The sequence below is a fragment of the Candida parapsilosis genome, contig 006372 (genome assembly GCF_000182765.1).
Source record: "Candida parapsilosis strain CDC317 annotated contig 006372".
In the NCBI taxonomy this organism is placed as follows: domain Eukaryota; kingdom Fungi; phylum Ascomycota; class Pichiomycetes; order Serinales; family Debaryomycetaceae; genus Lodderomyces; species Lodderomyces parapsilosis.
The window spans coordinates 1,322,659-1,342,996 of NW_023503283.1; the positions used below are offsets into that span (position 1 = coordinate 1,322,659).

Genomic DNA, 20,338 nt, shown 5'->3' on the forward strand with positions numbered 1-20,338 from the left:
TCTGATCAATGTTTAAGCTTTAAGATTTGATTGACTGTTTTTGGGTATTTTATTTTATTTTCTTTTCCATACACCGTGTCAGAATTGCAAAAAAGTTAAAATTATTAAAAAGACAGGTGTATCCTTCTTTTTGTAACCGCTTACCTAAACTGGAGCACTCGCCAACTAATAGAATAGAGATGCGGAATTCAAAAAGTGTGTGTGTGTTCAAAGCAAGATTATGGAATTCGATTCCGAAAGCGGGGGACAGTTTACAAGTCATTCATTGCTGCAAATCGTTTCATGTCATGGAAAAACATAAACTATGTCATTGCAAAATTGATTAGTTAGGGTACAATCCACTGAGTTGTAATGAATGACATAGCTGTTTCAAAGTGAGGGGAGAAGACTGTATTTCAACAGCTAGCACTCAATCGCAACATCTATGGACTATAACCTTTTTTGTGGAGTAACAAACATCATATTCATTCAGCTCAGTAAGTTTAATTATCATTCTAACTCCCACTAGGTGGTGCGGCTCCAAATAACGTTTTTCCCAACAAATCGACGCACTACCATATTATGTTACTACTACTCAGAGCTACCATATTCCGCATATTACTTTTCTATTTCCATCGCAAAATCACATCAAAATCCACAGTGTCCCAGCCACAGTTTGATTAGCCATGACACTGTCAAACAACCAGAATTCTGCTTTCCAGAATCATGACAGTACGCAACCTCCAGACATTAATTCGGTTCATTCCCCATCTCCGTCACAATCTTATAGAATGCCAACACCAATGAATTCAAGTCCACACTCTAGCACATCACATCAACCACTAGATTCTACATTACAAAACACCCGTCCCTCGATAGCATCACACAACTCACATGAATCAAGTGGCTCCATTGCTCAGAGTTATGATGAGCTGATTTCACAACTAAACAATGCACAAAAAAATGTTGATTTGAAAACTATTGGTAAACATCTAGTAAGTCCTGAAGAAAGTTTGAAGCAACCAGGTGGTGACATCACTAGAAGGATATACCATCAAATGGAAAATGTATCGGAAGACTCCCACCCTAATGGAATCAATATCCATAATCCCAAAAGACGTACAAGAAGTACTTCGTTTTCAAGATATTTGGACGAAACTAGACGTGGATCAACCGCCAGTGATATAAATGTACCTGGAGGGTTCAGACGTGAATTTATCATTCAAAATTCATTGAAAAAGAATCAAGAGCCACCAAATTTCTTGACGCAAAACTTTATGGAGTTTTTAAGCATGTATGGTCACTATGCTGGTGAAGATTTTACTGATGATGATGATGACGACGACGAAGAGGACGACGAACTGGATCAAGACTCGGGATCCAACTACGAGGACGTGTTTGATGAGGAGTCGAGTTTACTAGGAAACCAAAGACTGTATGGTGCAGTTCCTCAATTGCCAAAACAATTACCTAAACGTCGTCAACAACCAAAGGGAACTGCTTCAGTCGCCAAGACCTTTTTTTTGGTGTTCAAAGCTCTTGTTGGATCGGGTGTGTTATTTTTACCACGAGCTTTTTACAATGGTGGATTATCGTTCTCCATAGTTACATTGAGCACTTTCGGTTTACTAACATACTTTTGCTACGTTGTTCTTATACAATCAAAAGAGACTTTGAAATTGGCATCGTATGGTGAATTGGGATTCAAAACGTATGGAGCTCCACTCAAGTATTCCATCTTGGTGTCAATTTTACTCAGTCAAATTGGATTTGTGGCAACGTATGTACTATTTACATCGGAGAATATGATTGCATTCATTGGTGGGCTCTTGACGGAACAGCCTAGTTGGTTAACACGAGCAAATGCCGTTATTGTCCAATGTTTATTAATGATTCCTTTAGTGTGGATTAGAAACTTGACGAAATTGTCACTTGTGTCATTGATCTCATCGGCATTTATTGTTATTGGATTACTCATCATTTTCTGGTTTTCTGGATGGAAGATATACCTTGATGGTATTGGACCCAATATTGCCAACTTCAATTCCAATAGTTGGACAATGTTGATTGGAGTTGCCGTTACATCGTTTGAAGGTATTGGATTAATTTTACCTATTGAAGCTTCAATGGCACAACCTGAAAAGTTTCCCATGGTTTTGTCAATCAGTATGGTTGTAATTACTGCGATATTTGTCTCCATTGGTACAATAGGTTACACTGCATTCGGTGATAAGGTCAAGTCGATTATAATTTTAAATTTACCACAAGGGAATCTTGCCGTACAATCAATTTTAGTATTGTACTCCGTGGCTGTTTTTCTTTCTGGACCGTTGCAGTTATTCCCTGCCATAAAAATTGGTGAATCAATATTTTTCAGACACAAGGGGAAAACCGGGACCAAGCATAAAGATAAAGATGGCAAATTGTATCACCATTCTGGTAAATACAACCCGCAAGTTAAATGGCTTAAAAACATATTTCGTGCTGTTTCAGTCACTTTGGTTTGTTTTATTGCTTACTTGAATGCTGACAACATTGACAAATTTGTTTCATTCAACGGATGTTTTGCATGTATCCCATTGGTGTACATTTATCCACCATTGATTCATTTACGGTCAGTGACTAAAAAAATTGAAAAATCAACAATGGATCGAATTTTACCCGTATTTGATTATGTGTTGATTGTTGTTGGAATTGTCACGGTTATTTATTCAACTTATCAAATCGTTTTCTTAAATTAGAGTCAAATATAGAAAATAGAGGTTCAAAAATGCTTGTTTAGACTAAAGCATTGAAAGTAGTAGTCATGACTCCTCTCCTCTCCCACATGTGTATTGTTGGGTAGCGATTTTAAAATCGGAGTTCACCAAATGGTAAACAAATAGTTTCCTCCCCTTGAAACCACACCAAATAGCTCTTACCAAAGCGATGCCAGCGGAAAAAAAGAGAAAAGTAAAGAGTAAAGATGAGGGTGACTCATCGCCTCCCACACAATCCAACACTGTCTCAACTCCCAAGAGGCTCAGTTGTCGACAATGCCGTACCCGTAAAATCAAATGCGATGGAAATAGCCCTTGTCTGGGGTGTATCAAAGCCTCCATAGAATGTATTCCCACTGTCGGTGATATGCGAAAGAGACGTCCTCCTGCCACGTACGTTCACAAACTTGAGGGTCAAATCAATAGTATCAAGAAATTCATCACAGATTTGAAATCCTTGGAGCCTGAAAAACAGCTTGAGAAATTAAAGGAGACAGACTTGATTGAATTGGTCAATGGGCCAGAGTCGTCATCATCTGTGCCTACTGATTATACCCAAACTGCTTCTCAGGATTTACAAGACGATGTTGAAGAGAATAAAGTCATTTATGGTCCTACTTCGGTATACGATAATCACATTATTGCGAATGACAATCGGGCACCAAAGAGAGAAAATGAAGTTGCTGTTATCAATACATTGAACAAAGACCCCGATATTCTTAAATGTATTCAATTATATTTCACATGGCAGTACCCTGATCACAATATGTTTATATTTCGCGAGGCGTTTTTGATTGACTTTTTTGACCCAAAAGCCAGTAGCATTTACTGCTCCAAAACATTGATATTGAGTATTTGTGCTCTAGGTTCAAGAATGTCTGATGAAGAAAGAATTTATCGTCGGTCAAGGGAATTCTACCGCGAACTGAAGTCAATATTATTAAGCACACTTAGTCAACCGTCAATTGCATCACTTCAAAGCTTTATGGTGCTTGCATTTTTTGATATTTGTAATGGACTGAATTCAAGTGGGTGGATGCTTCTGGGAAATGCAATGAGAATGGGGTTTGATATTGGATTCCAATTGAATCCACAAGTATGGTTTGTCAAATCCAAGGAAATCTTGAATCCTTTAGATATGGAGATTAGATCAAGAATTTATTGGGGATGTTATATGGCTGATCATTTTATCAGTTTAGTTCTTGGTCGACCTTCTATTTTAAAGATGGCTGACTCGTCGATCCCGGAAACGGCTGATTTACCTGATTTGGAATGGATTGATGATTTCACGTATGACGGATTCATTAAAAAGAAACGAGGAATTGCCACTAGCAGTAAATCAAAAGCAGTATCATACATCGGTGACCCGTTGAATCAAATCATCAACTTGATTAATATTTCCGATAACATGTTGAATGATATATTCACTAAATCAGATGTGGAAAATGATCAATCAAATGAAGAGGAGCTAGATCTAGAGTCAAGATTGGAAAAATTGTTTGAATACAATGCTCAAATCCAACAATGGAAACAAAACTTGCCATCGGATTTGCAATGGAATAAGGATTCGTTAGCTAGCACCGGTGAAAATCCAACCTATTCGGGAATCCGCTACTATTATTATATTCTCCTTCTTTGTTTGAATCGTCCATTTGTGGGACTAGAATCCGAAAAGCTCAAACTAGACAATCATTTATCACCCTTGACTATTTGTCTCGATGTGATTGAGGATCTATATGTATCGATACATCGATTCGAACAAGAACATGGCTACAAGCGAGCGTCAATTTTCATTGTTTATTCATCAATTTTATCCGTCTCCATTATCTTGTTGACAAATGCCAATATTTCCCAAATCAATCAGCATCGTGACCAATTACAATTTTTCATGTCAGTATTACATGGATGTTCCAAGACTTGGAAATTAGCGGAGAAATCATACAATATAATCAAGGAAAAATTAAAGCATCGATCTGAGAATGGCGAATTGAATGAACGAGGCACCGTATCGAAGTTGAGTGATGCCTCCAAGTCGGATGAAGTGCCGAGTAGCGCCACAAGTGGCGCAAGTGGAACAGCTGGCACCACTGCATCTTCAGTTCCAATCATGAAAGATACACCTCTGATTAAACAATCACCAATGTCGAGTGTTGATTCGCAAAATTTCACAAATAATTTGTTGCTTGATGATAATATTGATTTCCTTGGTGGTCCGCCAGTTCTTATGACTTCTGACTTATTTAATGAAGATTGGGAATCATTGTTCCCTGATTATTTGTTCCATAGCAAAAATTAGATTCCTAGATTAGATTATTTTATCAATGTATTATTGTATTAGCTATACACATCTACCCATCGTTGGTCTTTGATGACATTTCAGCTTGTTTGACCAAATTCTCTGGTGCGTCTAACGTTTCTAACTTTAACTCAATTAATCTAGTCTTGTTGTTTTTAGCAAACTCTTTGTCATTAAACAAGTCAGTGATTTCTTTGATATTTCCTGCCTTGTGAGTTTCAATGTTCGTACCTTTAAACACTTTCAATAACTCGGTATTCTCCCATTCTTGAATATCATTGTAGGAAGCAGTCTTTCCGTGAATTAACCTCTCAATAGTAAATCCATTGTTGTTTATAACAAAAATGTAGATATTGTTGTGGTGTCTAACCATTGTGGAAATCTCTTGTACTGTCAACTGCAACGAACCATCTCCAACAAATAAAATGACTCTTCTATTTGGATCAACTTCTTCAGCAGCGATAACTGCACCTGATGCAGCACCAACGGAATAACCAATTGACCCCCACAATACTTGACTGATACCAACACAATTCTTGGGGAACTTCGTTTGAATTATTCCAAAGTTTGAAGTACCCGTTTCCGTGATAATAACATCACCTTCTCTCAACCACGAACCCAAGTTGGACCAAAGCCAAGATTGGGTAATATTGTGATCACCAGGTAATTCAACTGGGGGCATCTTGTCAAGGTCAAGGGTTGGTGGCTTGTAGTTTGCTGTGATTTTCTTCAACTCAGGAGAGGAAACCAATGCATGAAGCAACTCCTTCATTCTGATACCAGGGTACTGGGCACTCTTGATCTTGGTGTAATCGGAATGAAATTCAATAATCTTTGAAGGGTCTAATGAGTAAGAGAATGCACCAGTATTGAAATCAGATAAAATTGCCCCAAGTGACAACACCAAATCTGAACTTTCGACCAACTCTTTGGTCTTTGGGTATGACAAGTCACCCACATAAACACCAATAAACTTTGAATCATTTTCTTCAATATCCCTTGCCCCCTTTGCCATAGGAGTCACTGCAAATTTGAAATTGGTCAATTGAATCAACTTGTTCGTCTCAAAAGTGGCATTGTGTCTACTACAACAAGCATCAACAATAACAACGGGGTTTTTAGCTTTAGCAATCATTTCAAGAATAGTATCCAAGACTTCTTCCTGAACTTTTGGATCGTTTGGTGGTGGTTTCAAATTCAATGGTTTTTCCAATCTGCTAGCTGGCACTTTCGCATTGACCAAATTGGAGGGGAATGCCAAATAAGTTGGTCTTTGGTTAACAAAAGCTGATTCTATTACTCTATCAATCTCATCTGGAGCATGAACTGGATCATTCAATGCTGCAGTTGTTGCACTAATAAACGAGGAAATCCTATGGAAAACAGTAAAATCCCCATTTCCCAAAGTGTGATGCAACAACAATTCCTTTTTTTGAGCTTCAACTGATGGGATACCAACAACATGAACTAATCCGACATGTTCTGAATAGGCTCCAGCAATCGCATTTACTGCAGAAAGTTCCCCTACTCCAAATGTAGTCACAAGACAGCCAATTGATGATCCTTCGGGGGTAAATGCATTCTTGATTCTTGAGTATCCATCAGCAGCATAACCTGCATTCAATTCGTTGACACTTCCAACCCATTTCATCCCTTTCACATCATCAATCTTGTCTAATAACGCCAAGTTAAAATCTCCGGGAACACCAAAGACATTTTTGATTCCAATTGGGTTTTGATTCAATCTTGCAAACAAGTATTGACCTAATGATATTGTTTCTTCTGGCATGCTGAAAATTTTGGTAGTGGAATAACTTGCTTAAAGAGGAATGAAGATTTAGGTACTGTTCAGGTGGTATTTATAGTTTTATCTTGTGATAGGGGAGAAGGTTACAAAATTAAAAATTGACAATAATAAAGTTGCTATGGAAACGGAGATGAAGTCCGACAGATTCGCAACAAACTTATGGACCAGGAGCATATTCAATTTTTAGACACCGGTATTTCTCCTATTCTATGGTTGCTACATTAATCTCGCCTCTCCGATGTTGTTTGGTCACAAATTGTCACATCCCGATGCATAAACGGTATCATAGATCTGACGATTCTCTTCAGTCTGATTCTCGAATGCAACACAATTATTTTTACACAAAATTGCAATAGAATCTAATCGAATTGTTGAAAGTGGCATATACAGGTCGCTTAAAAATAACAACAACGTGAACGTCGTGAGCGTCGTGAGCAACGTGAGCAACGTGAACAACGTGAACAACGTGGGCAACGTGAACCTGTACTCAGTGCTTCTGGATCACCACGTCTTTGAATAAGTCGATAAAGTGATGATAAACCTTGCAAACTACTACCCAAGAGTTACCACATGTTATCATGCATAGAACACTCACATTTAATACCAAGAAAAAACAGAACAATAGATCTAGATCTGATTAGTATCCACGAATACAAAAACAAGCTCAACTTAGGATCCACGAATCTCATACAATATTGCAAGAACCGCAAAAAGAAAGCTGTTTGATGCCAAAAAAAAAAAAAAGAAATACGATACCAATGATTTTGCCCAGGATCGAACTGGGGACGTTGTGCGTGTTAAGCACATGCCATAACCAACTAGACCACAAAACCAAAAGAAATCGCAATGATTCTGCCCAGGATCGAACTGGGGACGTTATGCGTGTTAAGCATATGCCATAACCAACTAGACCACAGAACCAAGTTGTGATGTGTCGATTTCCTTCCGGAGCGTGGCCTTCCTGTCGATTTTTGCTTCTAAAAGTGGTTTATAGAGGTAAGAGGAGACTCATTTGTTGATTAATGTGTTTAATCATGTCTGAAAAGTATTCTAGACCCTTTCCCTAAACGTTTTAAGGCCTTTTTGGGTGTGTTGTATGCGCTCAAAAATTTTGGTAGCTCGTCAAATTTTGCAGCAATTTTGAGTGAAAAGTGGGGACAATTAGTCAATTGGATATGGAAGATAAGAATGCGAAGCTGCTTGGGACAACGTAATGATACTAAGACCTGTATACACACGCTCTGAAGATCCTCCACATCTCTACTCTTCATGCAACATCAAATCGTTCATTTTAATCTCTTTGTATACAAACTACTCACCCTCAGTCCATATTTCATCATCGACAAAGTACAACCAAGAAAAAGTGTTCCAGCTACTTATAACACCTATGCCACAATACACGCTGTAAATCATCAAGTTTAAAAACTCAAATCTCTTTAACATTGAAAACTTATTCAGCAACAAGTCAATGATACTGGTGAATGAAACCACGAAAATGAAAACTAAGATATACCCATTGAGCACTCGGTCTATCATAGAGCCACTTGTCTTTTTAGGTACCCGAGAAACTTTTCTAAAATTGAAGTAAAAGATAATGTACCAAAGCAAGGTGTACAAAACTTTCACTAACCATTCATTACACGTGAATATAAGTGGGAAAAGTGATCCATATCCACAAGCGACGAGTAGATTATATGCAGGTAATAGTCTTTTGTCACGGGAAACAATCAACGTCAAGGGGAAAATGACAAGTAGTATAGCCTTTTCATGGACATGCCAACCAAATAAAAAGGATGCGTAACCGCACAATGTCATAGCTCCAATAAACCTGCGGTACGTTGGTTGAAGAAATAGCGGAATAAGGGCCATTACCTGATAAAACAACGTCAATAAGAACGTCAATTTTGGAGTTATTTGAGGAAGAATGAAAAATTCAATGTTTCCAACTATTCCTCTAGTTGAAGTTTTCAACAACTCATCATGACTCAATAAACTGGCATCAAATTGAAACACCCGTTTCAATAAAAAGCGAGACACTGGGATTCGTTTGTAGATTTGGATCAAAACTCTATCGAAAAAAGAGTAAAGGGCCCACATGTTGGGTGCCCAATACGCATGCGTGAGACCGCGACTGAATGGAAACAATCGACTTAATAATTGTGGCAACGTGTTGTAAAAGGGCAAGAATGCCACGGCGAAAACAGATGTTACAACACCAGCTAGCTTGAGGGCGTTTTTCCATTGAACAATGCAGACCACATTGGCAACAAAATTAAGTTTCTTGCTCCATTTAAACTTCAAGCAATATGCGCGTAATAAGAAAACGAATACTGCTGGTGCCAAGTACAAGTAAATATGCTTGAAACAAAGCAAAACTGCAAACCAGAACCCACACAATAAGTACCTTTCCAAACGGGCACTGTTTAGGCAAAGCAACAACACCCCATACATCATCCCATTATATTGGAAATGTATGTGATCAATCAACATTAAACCGGGGGATAATGCGAGACTTGCAGTTGCAACATACATTCTCCTTCGAAGAGCATGGGTGGAGGAAGTATCAATGATCCATTGCAATGCCACAAACAACACCACCTCACTTAAAATGACAGTGACTCTTTGAAAATAAACCGTGGGCAATCCGTATTGACCCTTTTCCACAATATCCAAACATCCATCCCTAGCCACTACTGGCGGAACAAATTGTGATAACACCCACTCAAAAAATGCGAAAAAAGGTGGATAGTCTAAAGTCCATTGTGAAGTGTTCTCTGTATACCATTGAGATATAGGCAATTTGCTAGTTATAGCTAGCCAGTTTCGATGAACATCGAAATCTGTAGAGTGGTACCCAACCATTAATAGGAGTTTCAAAGCGAGTGAGACAATCCATATATTGAATAGCGTGTACTTCCTAGATGTCGGGGGTTCTTTCGTAGACTGTAGTTTGGCATTGTTTGATGGTATGACCTTTTTCATGGCCATTACTTGTCGATTGGTGGTGAGATACGTTAGTTGTTTGGTACTGAAATATTTTCTAAAACCACAAAAACTTGTAATCGCGCACAACTATATTTCATTAACCAGATTTTATTCCAATAATACATAATAATAAATACATAAAAACGTGTCACCACTCCAAAGTTTGCATTATTTTGTCGTTTCTAATGAATAGTTGCTTAGCTTCTTGTCCAACTTTGACCTTGTTATAATATACAGAACAATCACGATTAATACAATTGTAAGTGTATTGCGATACAGAAACACCAGACTCAAACACATTTTGCAGGCAATTACGACACGTATTTTCAATTTCAATAATTTTCTGTTGCATCTTCTTGCAAGTCATGGCAACATTTGCCACTAGTTGTTGCTCATCTAGAGAACATTTCAGACAAACATACTCCCTTCCATCCAATCTGCTACCACAAATTAAACAAGAATCACTGAACGCACTGATTATGTTAGATCTTGTAAACTTGGGCAATTCTCTATACCATCCTCTCACGTCAGCTCCCATCAAATTGAAAATTCTCTCCAATGGAGGAATCAATACCCTTGTTATGTAATACTCATAGTCCAACATCAAAGGCTCAACAGTGCTAAATGTCTTTATAAAATCCTCCGGAAACATGACTCGATCTTTGATTCTAATCTTTGTGGAATCACGAGTAACAACATAGGGAATTCTTTCCTTGTATTGTGGCTCTTTTCTAGGATCGTCTTCAACTGCTTTACTTGCAAGCAAAGCACCAGGGGGCAAGTACCTTTCGTCCTTGTAATTCCCATATTTCACCTCTTTAGCAAAGCAGAAATCGTTAATGGCGATTTTGTTATTGAATATTTTCAAAAACTGCTTCAACGTGTATTGCTTCACTTTGGACAAGTCCTTTGTCTCGAACAAAATTCTCAATGCCTTTTCCGTTATCTTCTGCTGAGCCGGTATACCATCTCTACGCACGGTTTCAATTCCTTTAGCGTCAAATTTGGGAACCACTTGATCCTCATACTCAAAAGAATATCCAACATATCGTTTCTTTGCAAGCAAGACACATGGATGATGCACCTTTTCAAACTTGAGTTGAATTGGATCGGGAAAGAACTTGGTAACAACCTTGGCAATTTCGCGTCCCAGTTTGAATGCTTCAGCTTTTGATTTTCCAGGGAAATACACAAATAACGAATCAGTGTCACCATAAACAACTTTAGCGCCATAACCACCTGCTTCGATCATTTCAATTGATTTATCAAGAACTTCTCTTCCAGTTGAAACGATTGCATCGGCAATGTCGGAGTTTGGCATTCGACCACTGAATGTTGCCGAGGTGTATCCATATGTCACATTGGCAATCAATTTCAAAGCAATTTGTCTAGCATTATAAAGTTTCGTTAGCTCTGTATCATCTTTAAACAATTTCATCACAGACTTCGTTTTTAAACGTATGTTTAAAATCTCTTCCAACATTTTCGCCAAAATCGATTTTCGTACATGACTCTTGACAAATGCAAACCCATTGGGGGAGATGTTGACAGCATCATCTTCCATAAGTAAGTCTACTATACCTGGTGGCAAGTTGAGATTCTTCAAATAGCCAATATTGTTCTTCTTTGGCTTAAAGTTGTGAAGCTTACCAATCAATGTTGAGTAGCAGTAGTTGTAAGCAATCATAATTGATGGATACAAGGATTGAAAATCCAAAACCACCAACGGCGATTTATAAAAATTCGACTTTGGCTCCAAAATCAATGGGATACATTCAATTGGCCTCATTTCGTGTACTTGTACTTTGGAAGGTGAGTTTAGCAAGATGCTCTCCAGTTTGGATATTCTCGACAATATTGACTCTACTTTGTATTGTGATCCACGATAAAAATTGGAGTTGAATTCTATTCCAATCAACCTCGAATGTTCAACATTTCTAGTAATCAACTCTTGAACCGATATGATTTTCAATGTCAACTCTATTCGTTTCATGTAGTAGGAAAGTGCCACTTGAATGTCTTTGAATCTCCCACTCTGCAACCATTGCGATATTTGGTGAAGCAGGTATCTTGGTAAGGGTCTATGAAGTAAGTGGTAACACACATTTTCCAAAGTGTAACTAGTGAGTGCCATCTCAGATTTCAAAATTCTCCACACGTTCAAGATATGCCTTCCATTGATTTCAATGTTGGCAGTATGAGTATAACCCCATCGATCACCTAGCTTACCATTACTTCGATGGGTTCCTCTGCTCAATTTACTCATAATGTTCAATTGATAAACCTCACGAAACCTCTCAACAACGTATCCCCAAGACATTGAATTGACCTCATAGCCGGACAAAATATCCGGATCGTATATGCCCACAAACTCGATCAATTTTTCCACCATCTTCGTTTCCTCATCAAATAATTCAATGAATAAACCCAAAGACTTGCTCATCCTCGTGAAAAGTTCAACGTTGTAGTTGTTATTGTTGAGAACGAGAACACCGGTTTTGCACTTGGAAGTGACAAACATTTCATTCGCATCATCAAATGAATAGAAAATGAACAATACAGGATCTCGTAGAGGGTCAACTGCCAACTTTGAATTTGGTGGACTCGCATGGATCTCTAAATGGAAACTGCTCAAGTAATTAAACTCATCCGGTTTACGTGAAACCTTTTCGGAGTTGTAACTGAATTTAAAGTCATGGGATTGGGTTACACCCGGTTCAATTTGAGACCTGTATTTGAGGCGTTTCTTCATCAATTTGTTCTCTTCACTTTTGAGCCAATCAATAACACTCTCTTTGCTAGGAGGTTGGGAAACATACTCCCATGTACGTACCTTGTTACCAACAAGGTCCCCTTTACCCCCAGTTCTATCCACATTCACAACATCTAAACTTGGAATAGTTAAAGAGTTTTTTACAGCAACGTTCATTTTTTGATTGGCAAAAATAAAGGGCTTTGTAGGAACATCATCGACGGTATTGTAGAATGGATCATCATAATTTATCTCCATCATTCCAGAATCTTGGAAAACCTTTTTGTAATTTTCCTTTTTCAATTGATCTGGTAGTATCACCTCAAATTCACAAGCTCCCACTTGCATGTTTTTCAATGGGGGATGTCCATTGGACTGACTGGGCGTAGGTGTGAATGAGAAATCTTCAATCGAGGCTATTTCATCAAAACTGGGCAACTTTACGGCTGCAGTGGGTTCATTCTTGGCTCTAGTTTGTGTCATTATCTTCATAATTGATTCATCGAGCTCTTCCGCTGAATCGTAGTCTCCAAGCTCGTCATTGTCATTGTCAGCATCATCGGCATCAGCACGATATTCAACCGAGTTGTCGCGGTCACAGTTGTTAGTATCTTTCGCAGGTAAGGTGCTGATTGATGCAGGAGCACCTCCGTTCTTCGAATTCGTATTGTTTGCGCCATCTTTGCCATCCAACAGTTCATCCTCAAAATCCGAGAATATAACATCATTCTCCGAGTCATCCACAACATTTTGCACTTCTTTGTGGCCATTTACTACATCGATGTTTCTCGAAGCAACTGTTTCATTTGCCATGCCTGAACCATTCCTCTTTGATGCAGTCCCATCAAACGATGGTGCATCCACCAATTTGAACAAGTCTTTAAACTTTCCCCATATGAGTATGTCTCTACCAAACTGCATTCGCAGACGGTGAAACTGCAATTTTTTTTCAACATCAACCAAATCGAATGAAGTTGGAAAATTGGCAAACGTTTCAGCATCTGACTGAGGAAGAAATCGCCTTTTGTTTAAATACTTTGCAGCATAACTATCAAAATTTTCATTCGACTTACCATTTAATTGTTTCATATAATCCAAAAGCTCCTCCAATTGTTGCTGGTTGGACCAAGTTGATGAACCTGTACCAAAATAACAACGTTCAGAAGACTCCAAAACATCCACTGAAACATCAAATGCCGAGTTTCTCAAATGACACTGGTACTTTAGGTCGTTGTAGATATATTTCAATGAAGATAGGTAGATTTTTGGAGTACCATCTGGCTCATGTTTATAACCATGCTTGGGATAACCAAACAGCGTCAAGTCAGCTTTATACTCCTCAAATTGTTTCCTCTCAACAAATTCATTGTGCAATTCTCTCGCCGATAGCCAAGTGCGGTTGACAATACTACTGGTTGTTATATCCAACTCTAACATGGACTTCCCGATCCTCTTAAACGTTTGCAAAGTTCCTCCATCAACTAGCACATTATCGGGTAAAATATACAGTTGCAAATAATTTGATAATCCACGCATTTGTGAATGGTTATATCCCGCACGTTGATGTTCACTTATCAATGGCATTCGAAAATACAAACCTTTCGTTTGAGGTCCATCGTTGATATGATCGCGGTCAATAACCAACCAACCACACCCAAATAGGTTAAAGTCGGTCAAAAATTGCAACAAGTACGGAAGGTGTGCTTCATAAACATATGTTGCGGCCCCACTTTCTTTTGCCCCACCTGGTTGATCAAGATTGTGCAAGCTGATTTTGTTTTCTTGAAACATTCTTGCTAATCGATTTTTATATAACGGCGAAAGAAGGGAAATTTTGTAGAATAATTTATAACCAAGTTGAAATCCATAGATGGGGACTGCTTTACAAATTGAAACATTGGCAATGTATTTACGAAGATTCAGCTTCTCATTACCGTTGAGGTCGTTTTCAACTGCATCTTCTTCTTGCTCCTTCTTTTCGTCCTCCACTGTGATTTCATTTTCCAATTCTTGCTCTTCAGTGCCCTTTCTCCCACGTCTCCGCTTAAAAGATTCCCTTACCATCACCTCTAAATAGTTGATAAGTTTGTCCAAGTACTCACGACTTTGTAGTTTCTGATAGTCCTGCTCATGACAATCCACGTAAAAATAAGGGTAGAAATTATGAACATGTATAACAACATTGAATACAAATGCTCTAGGACGCGTTAGCTGATGGGAGCCCAAAAGTTTCTGCTTCTTCTTCATCGGAGACAAATTGCGAGAAGAGGCAGCTTGCTCTTCAAAAGATAGCGAGCCGTAAACTCGTACGATTGGAACCTGAGAAACCTGGGTGTACAACTGATCCAACTTGGTGGGGTATGCTTGATAAGTGTCATAATCGTTGATTTGAATTTTTAAATGGGACGCCGAGGTTGAGTGAGAAGACCAGTTGACCGAGCTCACATTAAATGTCGAGTCAAATGTCGAAGTATTATGTTCACCATTATTCATAGATTTGTCATATATGGATGTTGCGTGGGAGATGAGATGGAAGTTCTGGATTTGATGGCAAGCTTTTCGCTTCTTTTGTGATTGTAGCGAGAACATTTTTTTTTTGAGTTGCTCATGGAACTCTCAAAAGAAGAAACATCTTTGAATTTGAGGTAATAAATCCACTAGGGAAAACATTACTCTTCGTGTGTATCCGCGTATGCTGACGCAGTGGCTTGCTTGTAATACTCCAGTCAATATATGTGGTTGAGTGAGAGCGATCTGCGATCGAGAGCTTCCGAACAAACTCATGGCTGCAAAATCGTATGCAACTACAGAATTCATCTCAAAATGTGGAAGCAAGTGTGAGACTAAACTTTAGCAAGGCTTCTATCTTCTGCTTAGAGGATCTTCTCTTACTCTGACACAATCTATGGATGATCAATATACTGCTTGCAATGCGTTAAAGAGATATATCCCAAGACTCCGATTTCTGCACCAGCTTTCGTAGAACATATTGAGAGGTCTTCGAAAACCTGGCTATTATCTAGCTCAAGTTATCGGGGCGCCTTGCCGCACACACAGAAACTTGAAGCATACGATTAAGTAGCTCCATTGCAACAATCGTGGTTGCTGTAAGCATAGAAACACCATACAAAAGTCAATCACGAAATCGACTCGGTTAAATGGAGGCCAAAAACCTTAGATAACGAGTTGAGCGAGCGAGAACACAGGTGACTCACGATTACGTCACTAGATTCCGCCAAATTCCACTAGATTCGTTTGTCCTTCCCACTGTTTCTCAATTTGATTATCCCCAATCTTTCAAACAAAAAGATCTACTTGAAAACTCTTTCGGGATATATCGGAAGCAATTTTAAACTGACGTTTGTTCTTTACACCTTACCCCACAAGTCACAAATTGATTGTGTTATTGTACACAAGCTTGAAATAGATGATGAATCTTAAAATTACACAATTTTTTTCTTCTTATCCACTTCTAATTTCGGAGTTTTTGGTTTTGTGGCGGTCAATTAATTTGGCATCGGACTTTCGGCACCAGGGAACAGAGATTGAGAGGGAAAGAAAAACAAGCTGGCACAATCTGTAACAAAACACCTCAAACGGTTAGATACTCGATAGTTTTTCTAAAGGTCAGTAATGTTGTCATTAACTCTGAAAAGCTGACTCGGGCGGGTAAAAGATCTGTACGTTTGTTATTCACCCCTGCTACGATACTAACTTGGATACATAGGAGGCAGACGGTAGAAAGAGGTACAATCAGCATCTATACTTTTGAGTCTAATAATCAAACTCTTCTCAATAGCTATAGCAAACAATGACACCATCAACGACACCACTACTACTTCCACCACTTTTTGGACCTAAAAAAGTTATTTCACCACCACAGACACATATTCTTCTTGATTTTCGGTCGTGTGGTTCAAAAGAATCGCCAGATTTTTTTGTATTTGTTCGACAAGAAAAAAATAAAAAATACAACGTTACACAAAAAAATATATTCATCCTTTCTCACCCTCTGAGAAAAAGGATTTCAAAATACCTCAGCCAATAACATTCTGCATTTTTATTTCCTTCTAGCTTTTTACTATCATTATATGCAGTAAAGACAGTATTGGTGTCCCTACTTGGTGGTGGGGTTTGTGTACTATAAACCTCTCTTTAGTTTCTGGTGCACTCTATATCCTATAATGGCGTTATCGCTCAGTTTAAAGGTTACCCCACAAATGAAAAGAAAAAACAAAAAGAAGCGAACTGCAGAATGAGCAGTGTAAGAAACAAATGAGGTCATTAGCGATACAAGAGTATATGAGATATAGGTCAAAGATTCTACACTTCTGAGGGAGGGAAGCTTAATTCTGCTTCACTTTTCTAGTGAAGATGAGACCTTGTTGAGAAATATTGAATCTGAATGGTCGTGCGGTGGATGATAATATGTGTGACATATAAACATCTCTCCTTCTCTTTTGGATAATTTTAAAATTTTTTATTTATAAAATTGTCTTGGTATTGGCATTTGGTTAAGGGGACCGACTTTCTATATTCAATTTATTGCATCATTTTCAACTACGAGTGACCCAATCGTGGCTTACTACTTGGATGAAGATAGACTGTGAAGGTCGCTTTGCATATGGAGAGAACCTCCCCCTACCCCCACTTTGCCAGAAAAACCATAGTTTTAGTGCAATTGAGCCTCGTATTTGAAAAGCGCTTGCTTAAAGGATCTAATTTTCATAACCATAAACTTTTTTGCTTTAACCAATAGTCGCCGACAATTTAGCCGCCAGACGAGAACTCCAATTACAGTGGACGGGTCCCTTTCGAGAAGACCTTTCTTCGTGTCTACCTTACTCTGCCTCTGCACCTTCTTCATCAAACTCCGAACCTGCCTGTGTTATAAGCTTTTGTATGTTTTTAAGCTGCTTTGTGTAAACTTCGGGCTTTTATTTTATTTTTTTATTGAGAAAGACCCAACAACAGACAATTGTCTAAAAACGTATCACTGCATTATTAAATTTTTTTTTATTTTCTTTTCTTGTTTTTAGTGTTTTCAAGTTTTGATCAAAAAATGGGGTGGTGTTGAATGGGAAAAATTGTGGGTGGTGAGATTTTTACTATAAATATAGAAAGTCATTCCCTCTCGATTGTATCCTTCCCTCCTTCCTCCCACCCTTGTGACGTTTACGAATCTTTCACTCTTTTTTATCATAACTTGATAAAGTCAAAAAACACTGTTAATTGTTTCTTACATCACAAACTTTCACTCCCCCCCTGTTTGCGAGATTTATTTGATTACGAGAGAAAATCCTCAACAAAAATCGACAAAAACAAAAAACAAGCTAATTGAGTTTTGAAATATTAAAGTGTTTAAAAGACTCATTTGCCCAACGTTTTTTCAAACTAGACATTTTTTTCAAATCAAGAATCCCTTTTGCAAAATAGGTTTCGGCGTCAAACTCAAACTTATATCAATCACGCGTTCAAATCTCCGCACAAAACAAAGGCTTTTGAAAAATTAAAAGAAAAATAAAGACACTACAGAACTACTAGAGCTCCCCCTCACACCAAAAAATGCCTGAATCTACCAAACATTCACACATTTCATTAGACCATGAAGCTATGAATGACCCTCCAAAGGGTTTTTTCGAAAGATCTAAAACTAAGCCAAACTTGGCTGATTTTGCCACATATCAAAAAATGTATAAGCAATCAATCGAAAATCCCAATGAATTCTTTGGCGAACAAGCAAAACAATTCTTGGACTGGTATAAACCATTCGACTTGGCCAGACTTCCTGCTTCTAGTGAAGATGATTTCAAGAATGGTGATTTGCCAGCGTGGTTTGTCAATGGTGAATTGAATGCTTGTTATAATGCAGTTGATAGATGGGCTATCAAGAACCCCAACAAGCCTGCTATTATTTACGAAGCCGATGAGGTCAATGAAGGTAGAATCATCACTTATGGGGAGTTATTGAAAGAAGTTAGTAAATTAGCCCAAGCTTTGGTTAAATTGGGGGTTAAAAAGGGTGATTCAGTGGCTGTTTACTTGCCAATGATCCCCGAAGCTATTGTTACCTTGTTGGCTATTGTTCGTATTGGTGCCGTTCATTCAGTTGTGTTTGCTGGATTTTCTAGTGCTTCTTTAAGAGACAGAATTTTGGATGCTGATTCAAGAATTGTTATTACTGCTGATGAATCCAAGAGAGGTGGTAAAACTATTGAAACAAAGAGAATTGTTGATGATGCTTTAAAGGAATGTCCCGATGTTAGAAATGTCATTGTTTTCAAGAGAACGGGAAACTCACATGTGCCTTTCACTAAAGGTAGAGACTTGTGGTGGCACGAAGAATTGGCCAAATATGGATCATACTTCCCACCTACACCAGTCAATTCTGAAGACCCATTGTTTTTGTTGTATACTTCAGGGTCTACTGGTAAACCAAAAGGTGTTCAACACACAACTGCAGGTTACTTGTTGGGAGCATTGCTTACCACCAAGTATGTATTTGATGTTCACGAAGATGATATCTTGTTTACTGCTGGTGATATCGGTTGGATTACAGGTCACACATATGTTGTTTATGGACCATTATTGAATGGTGCTACATCAGTTGTGTTTGAAGGTACACCTGCATACCCTAATTTCTCAAGATACTGGGAAATTGTTGACAAGTACAAGGTTAACCAATTCTATGTTGCACCAACTGCTTTAAGATTGTTGAAACGTGCTGGAACAAAGTTTGTTCAACCATATGATTTAAGCTCATTGAGAGTGTTGGGTTCAGTTGGTGAACCAATTGCATCTGAAGTATGGCACTGGTACAATGATAACATTGGTAGGGGCAAAGCCCACATTGTTGATACTTATTGGCAAACCGAATCTGGTTCACATTTGTTGACTCCATTGGCTGGGGTTACCCCAACCAAACCAGGTTCAGCATCTTTGCCATTCTTTGGTATTGACCCAAAAATTTTGGATCCAACTACAGGCGAAGAATTGAATGGTAATGATGTTGAAGGTGTCTTGGCTGTTAAGTCGGCTTGGCCATCAATCACCAGAGGTATCTTTAATGACTACAATAGATTCATCGACACTTATTTGGCACCATATCCAAACCACTACTTCACTGGTGATGGTGCTGCTCGTGACTTGGATGGATTCTATTGGATCTTGGGTAGAGTTGATGATGTTGTTAATGTTAGTGGTCACAGATTATCTACTGCTGAAATTGAAGCCGCATTGATTGAACACGATTTGGTTGCCGAAAGTGCTGTTGTAGGGTACGCCGATGACTTGACTGGTCAAGCTGTTGCTGCGTATGTTTCATTGAAAAAGGACAAATTGGGTGATAACGAAGACATGGATGCCATTAAGAAGGAGTTGATTTTAACCGTTCGTAAAGAAATTGGACCTTTTGCTGCACCAAAATTGATTTTGTTGGTTGATGATTTGCCCAAGACGAGATCAGGTAAGATTATGAGACGTATTTTGCGTAAAGTTCTTGCTGGTGAAGCTGATCAATTGGGTGATACTTCAACTTTGTCTAATCCACAAGTTGTTCAACAAATTATTGATGTTGTTGCTGAAGCGGTTAAAAAGTAACGAGAAGAAAAGAAACATGTCACCAATTAGGGGTCTTCTTCTGGATGAGTTTCATTTTTCAGCAATCTGTTTCCCTTTTTTTGTTTTACATTTATTCTCTACATAGATCAAACAAAGAAAATGGTTTGATTGATTCTGCTTTACTGTGTTTGTTTCTAGTT

General features: G+C 38.4%; 6 protein-coding genes and 2 non-coding genes across 8 annotated transcripts; 3 read left to right on the plus strand and 5 right to left on the minus strand. All coding sequences in view use genetic code 12, as the record gives it.

Annotated features, from left to right (window-relative positions):
- Nucleotides 1-665: 665 nt before the first annotated feature.
- Nucleotides 666-2,720, plus strand: CPAR2_405760 (uncharacterized protein; the record flags this gene model as incomplete). The annotated part of the gene is made up of 1 exon (XM_036811505.1): nt 666-2,720. One exon carries the CDS (start codon nt 666-668, stop codon nt 2,718-2,720), a length of 2,055 nt encoding a protein of 684 aa, XP_036667935.1.
- Nucleotides 2,721-2,907: 187 nt separating this feature from the next.
- Nucleotides 2,908-5,034, plus strand: TEA1 (Tea1p; the record flags this gene model as incomplete). The annotated part of the gene is made up of 1 exon (XM_036811506.1): nt 2,908-5,034. One exon carries the CDS (start codon nt 2,908-2,910, stop codon nt 5,032-5,034), a length of 2,127 nt encoding a protein of 708 aa, XP_036667936.1.
- Nucleotides 5,035-5,086: 52 nt separating this feature from the next.
- Nucleotides 5,087-6,823, minus strand: CPAR2_405780 (alpha-keto acid decarboxylase family protein; the record flags this gene model as incomplete). Its single annotated transcript, XM_036811507.1, has 1 exon — nt 5,087-6,823. One exon carries the CDS (start codon nt 6,821-6,823, stop codon nt 5,087-5,089), a length of 1,737 nt encoding a protein of 578 aa, XP_036667937.1.
- Nucleotides 6,824-7,600: 777 nt separating this feature from the next.
- CPAR2_t_cp_Val(AAC)_75 lies at nt 7,601-7,674 on the minus strand. The gene has a single exon. It is a non-coding gene; the product is annotated as a tRNA-Val (tRNA).
- A 14-nt stretch (nt 7,675-7,688) lies between these two features.
- On the minus strand, nt 7,689-7,762 carry CPAR2_t_cp_Val(AAC)_74. The gene has a single exon. It is a non-coding gene; the product is annotated as a tRNA-Val (tRNA).
- A 390-nt stretch (nt 7,763-8,152) lies between these two features.
- ALG8 (dolichyl-P-Glc:Glc1Man(9)GlcNAc(2)-PP-dolichol alpha-1,3-glucosyltransferase) lies at nt 8,153-9,829 on the minus strand (the record flags this gene model as incomplete). Its single annotated transcript, XM_036811508.1, has 1 exon — nt 8,153-9,829. One exon carries the CDS (start codon nt 9,827-9,829, stop codon nt 8,153-8,155), a length of 1,677 nt encoding a protein of 558 aa, XP_036667938.1.
- A 145-nt stretch (nt 9,830-9,974) lies between these two features.
- REV3 (Rev3p) lies at nt 9,975-15,071 on the minus strand (the record flags this gene model as incomplete). The annotated part of the gene is made up of 1 exon (XM_036811509.1): nt 9,975-15,071. The coding sequence occupies one exon, from the start codon at nt 15,069-15,071 to the stop codon at nt 9,975-9,977; it is 5,097 nt and encodes a 1,698-aa protein (XP_036667939.1).
- Nucleotides 15,072-18,143: 3,072 nt separating this feature from the next.
- ACS1 (acetate--CoA ligase 1) lies at nt 18,144-20,177 on the plus strand (the record flags this gene model as incomplete). Its single annotated transcript, XM_036811510.1, has 1 exon — nt 18,144-20,177. The coding sequence occupies one exon, from the start codon at nt 18,144-18,146 to the stop codon at nt 20,175-20,177; it is 2,034 nt and encodes a 677-aa protein (XP_036667940.1).
- Between the last annotated feature and the right edge of the window lie 161 nt (nt 20,178-20,338).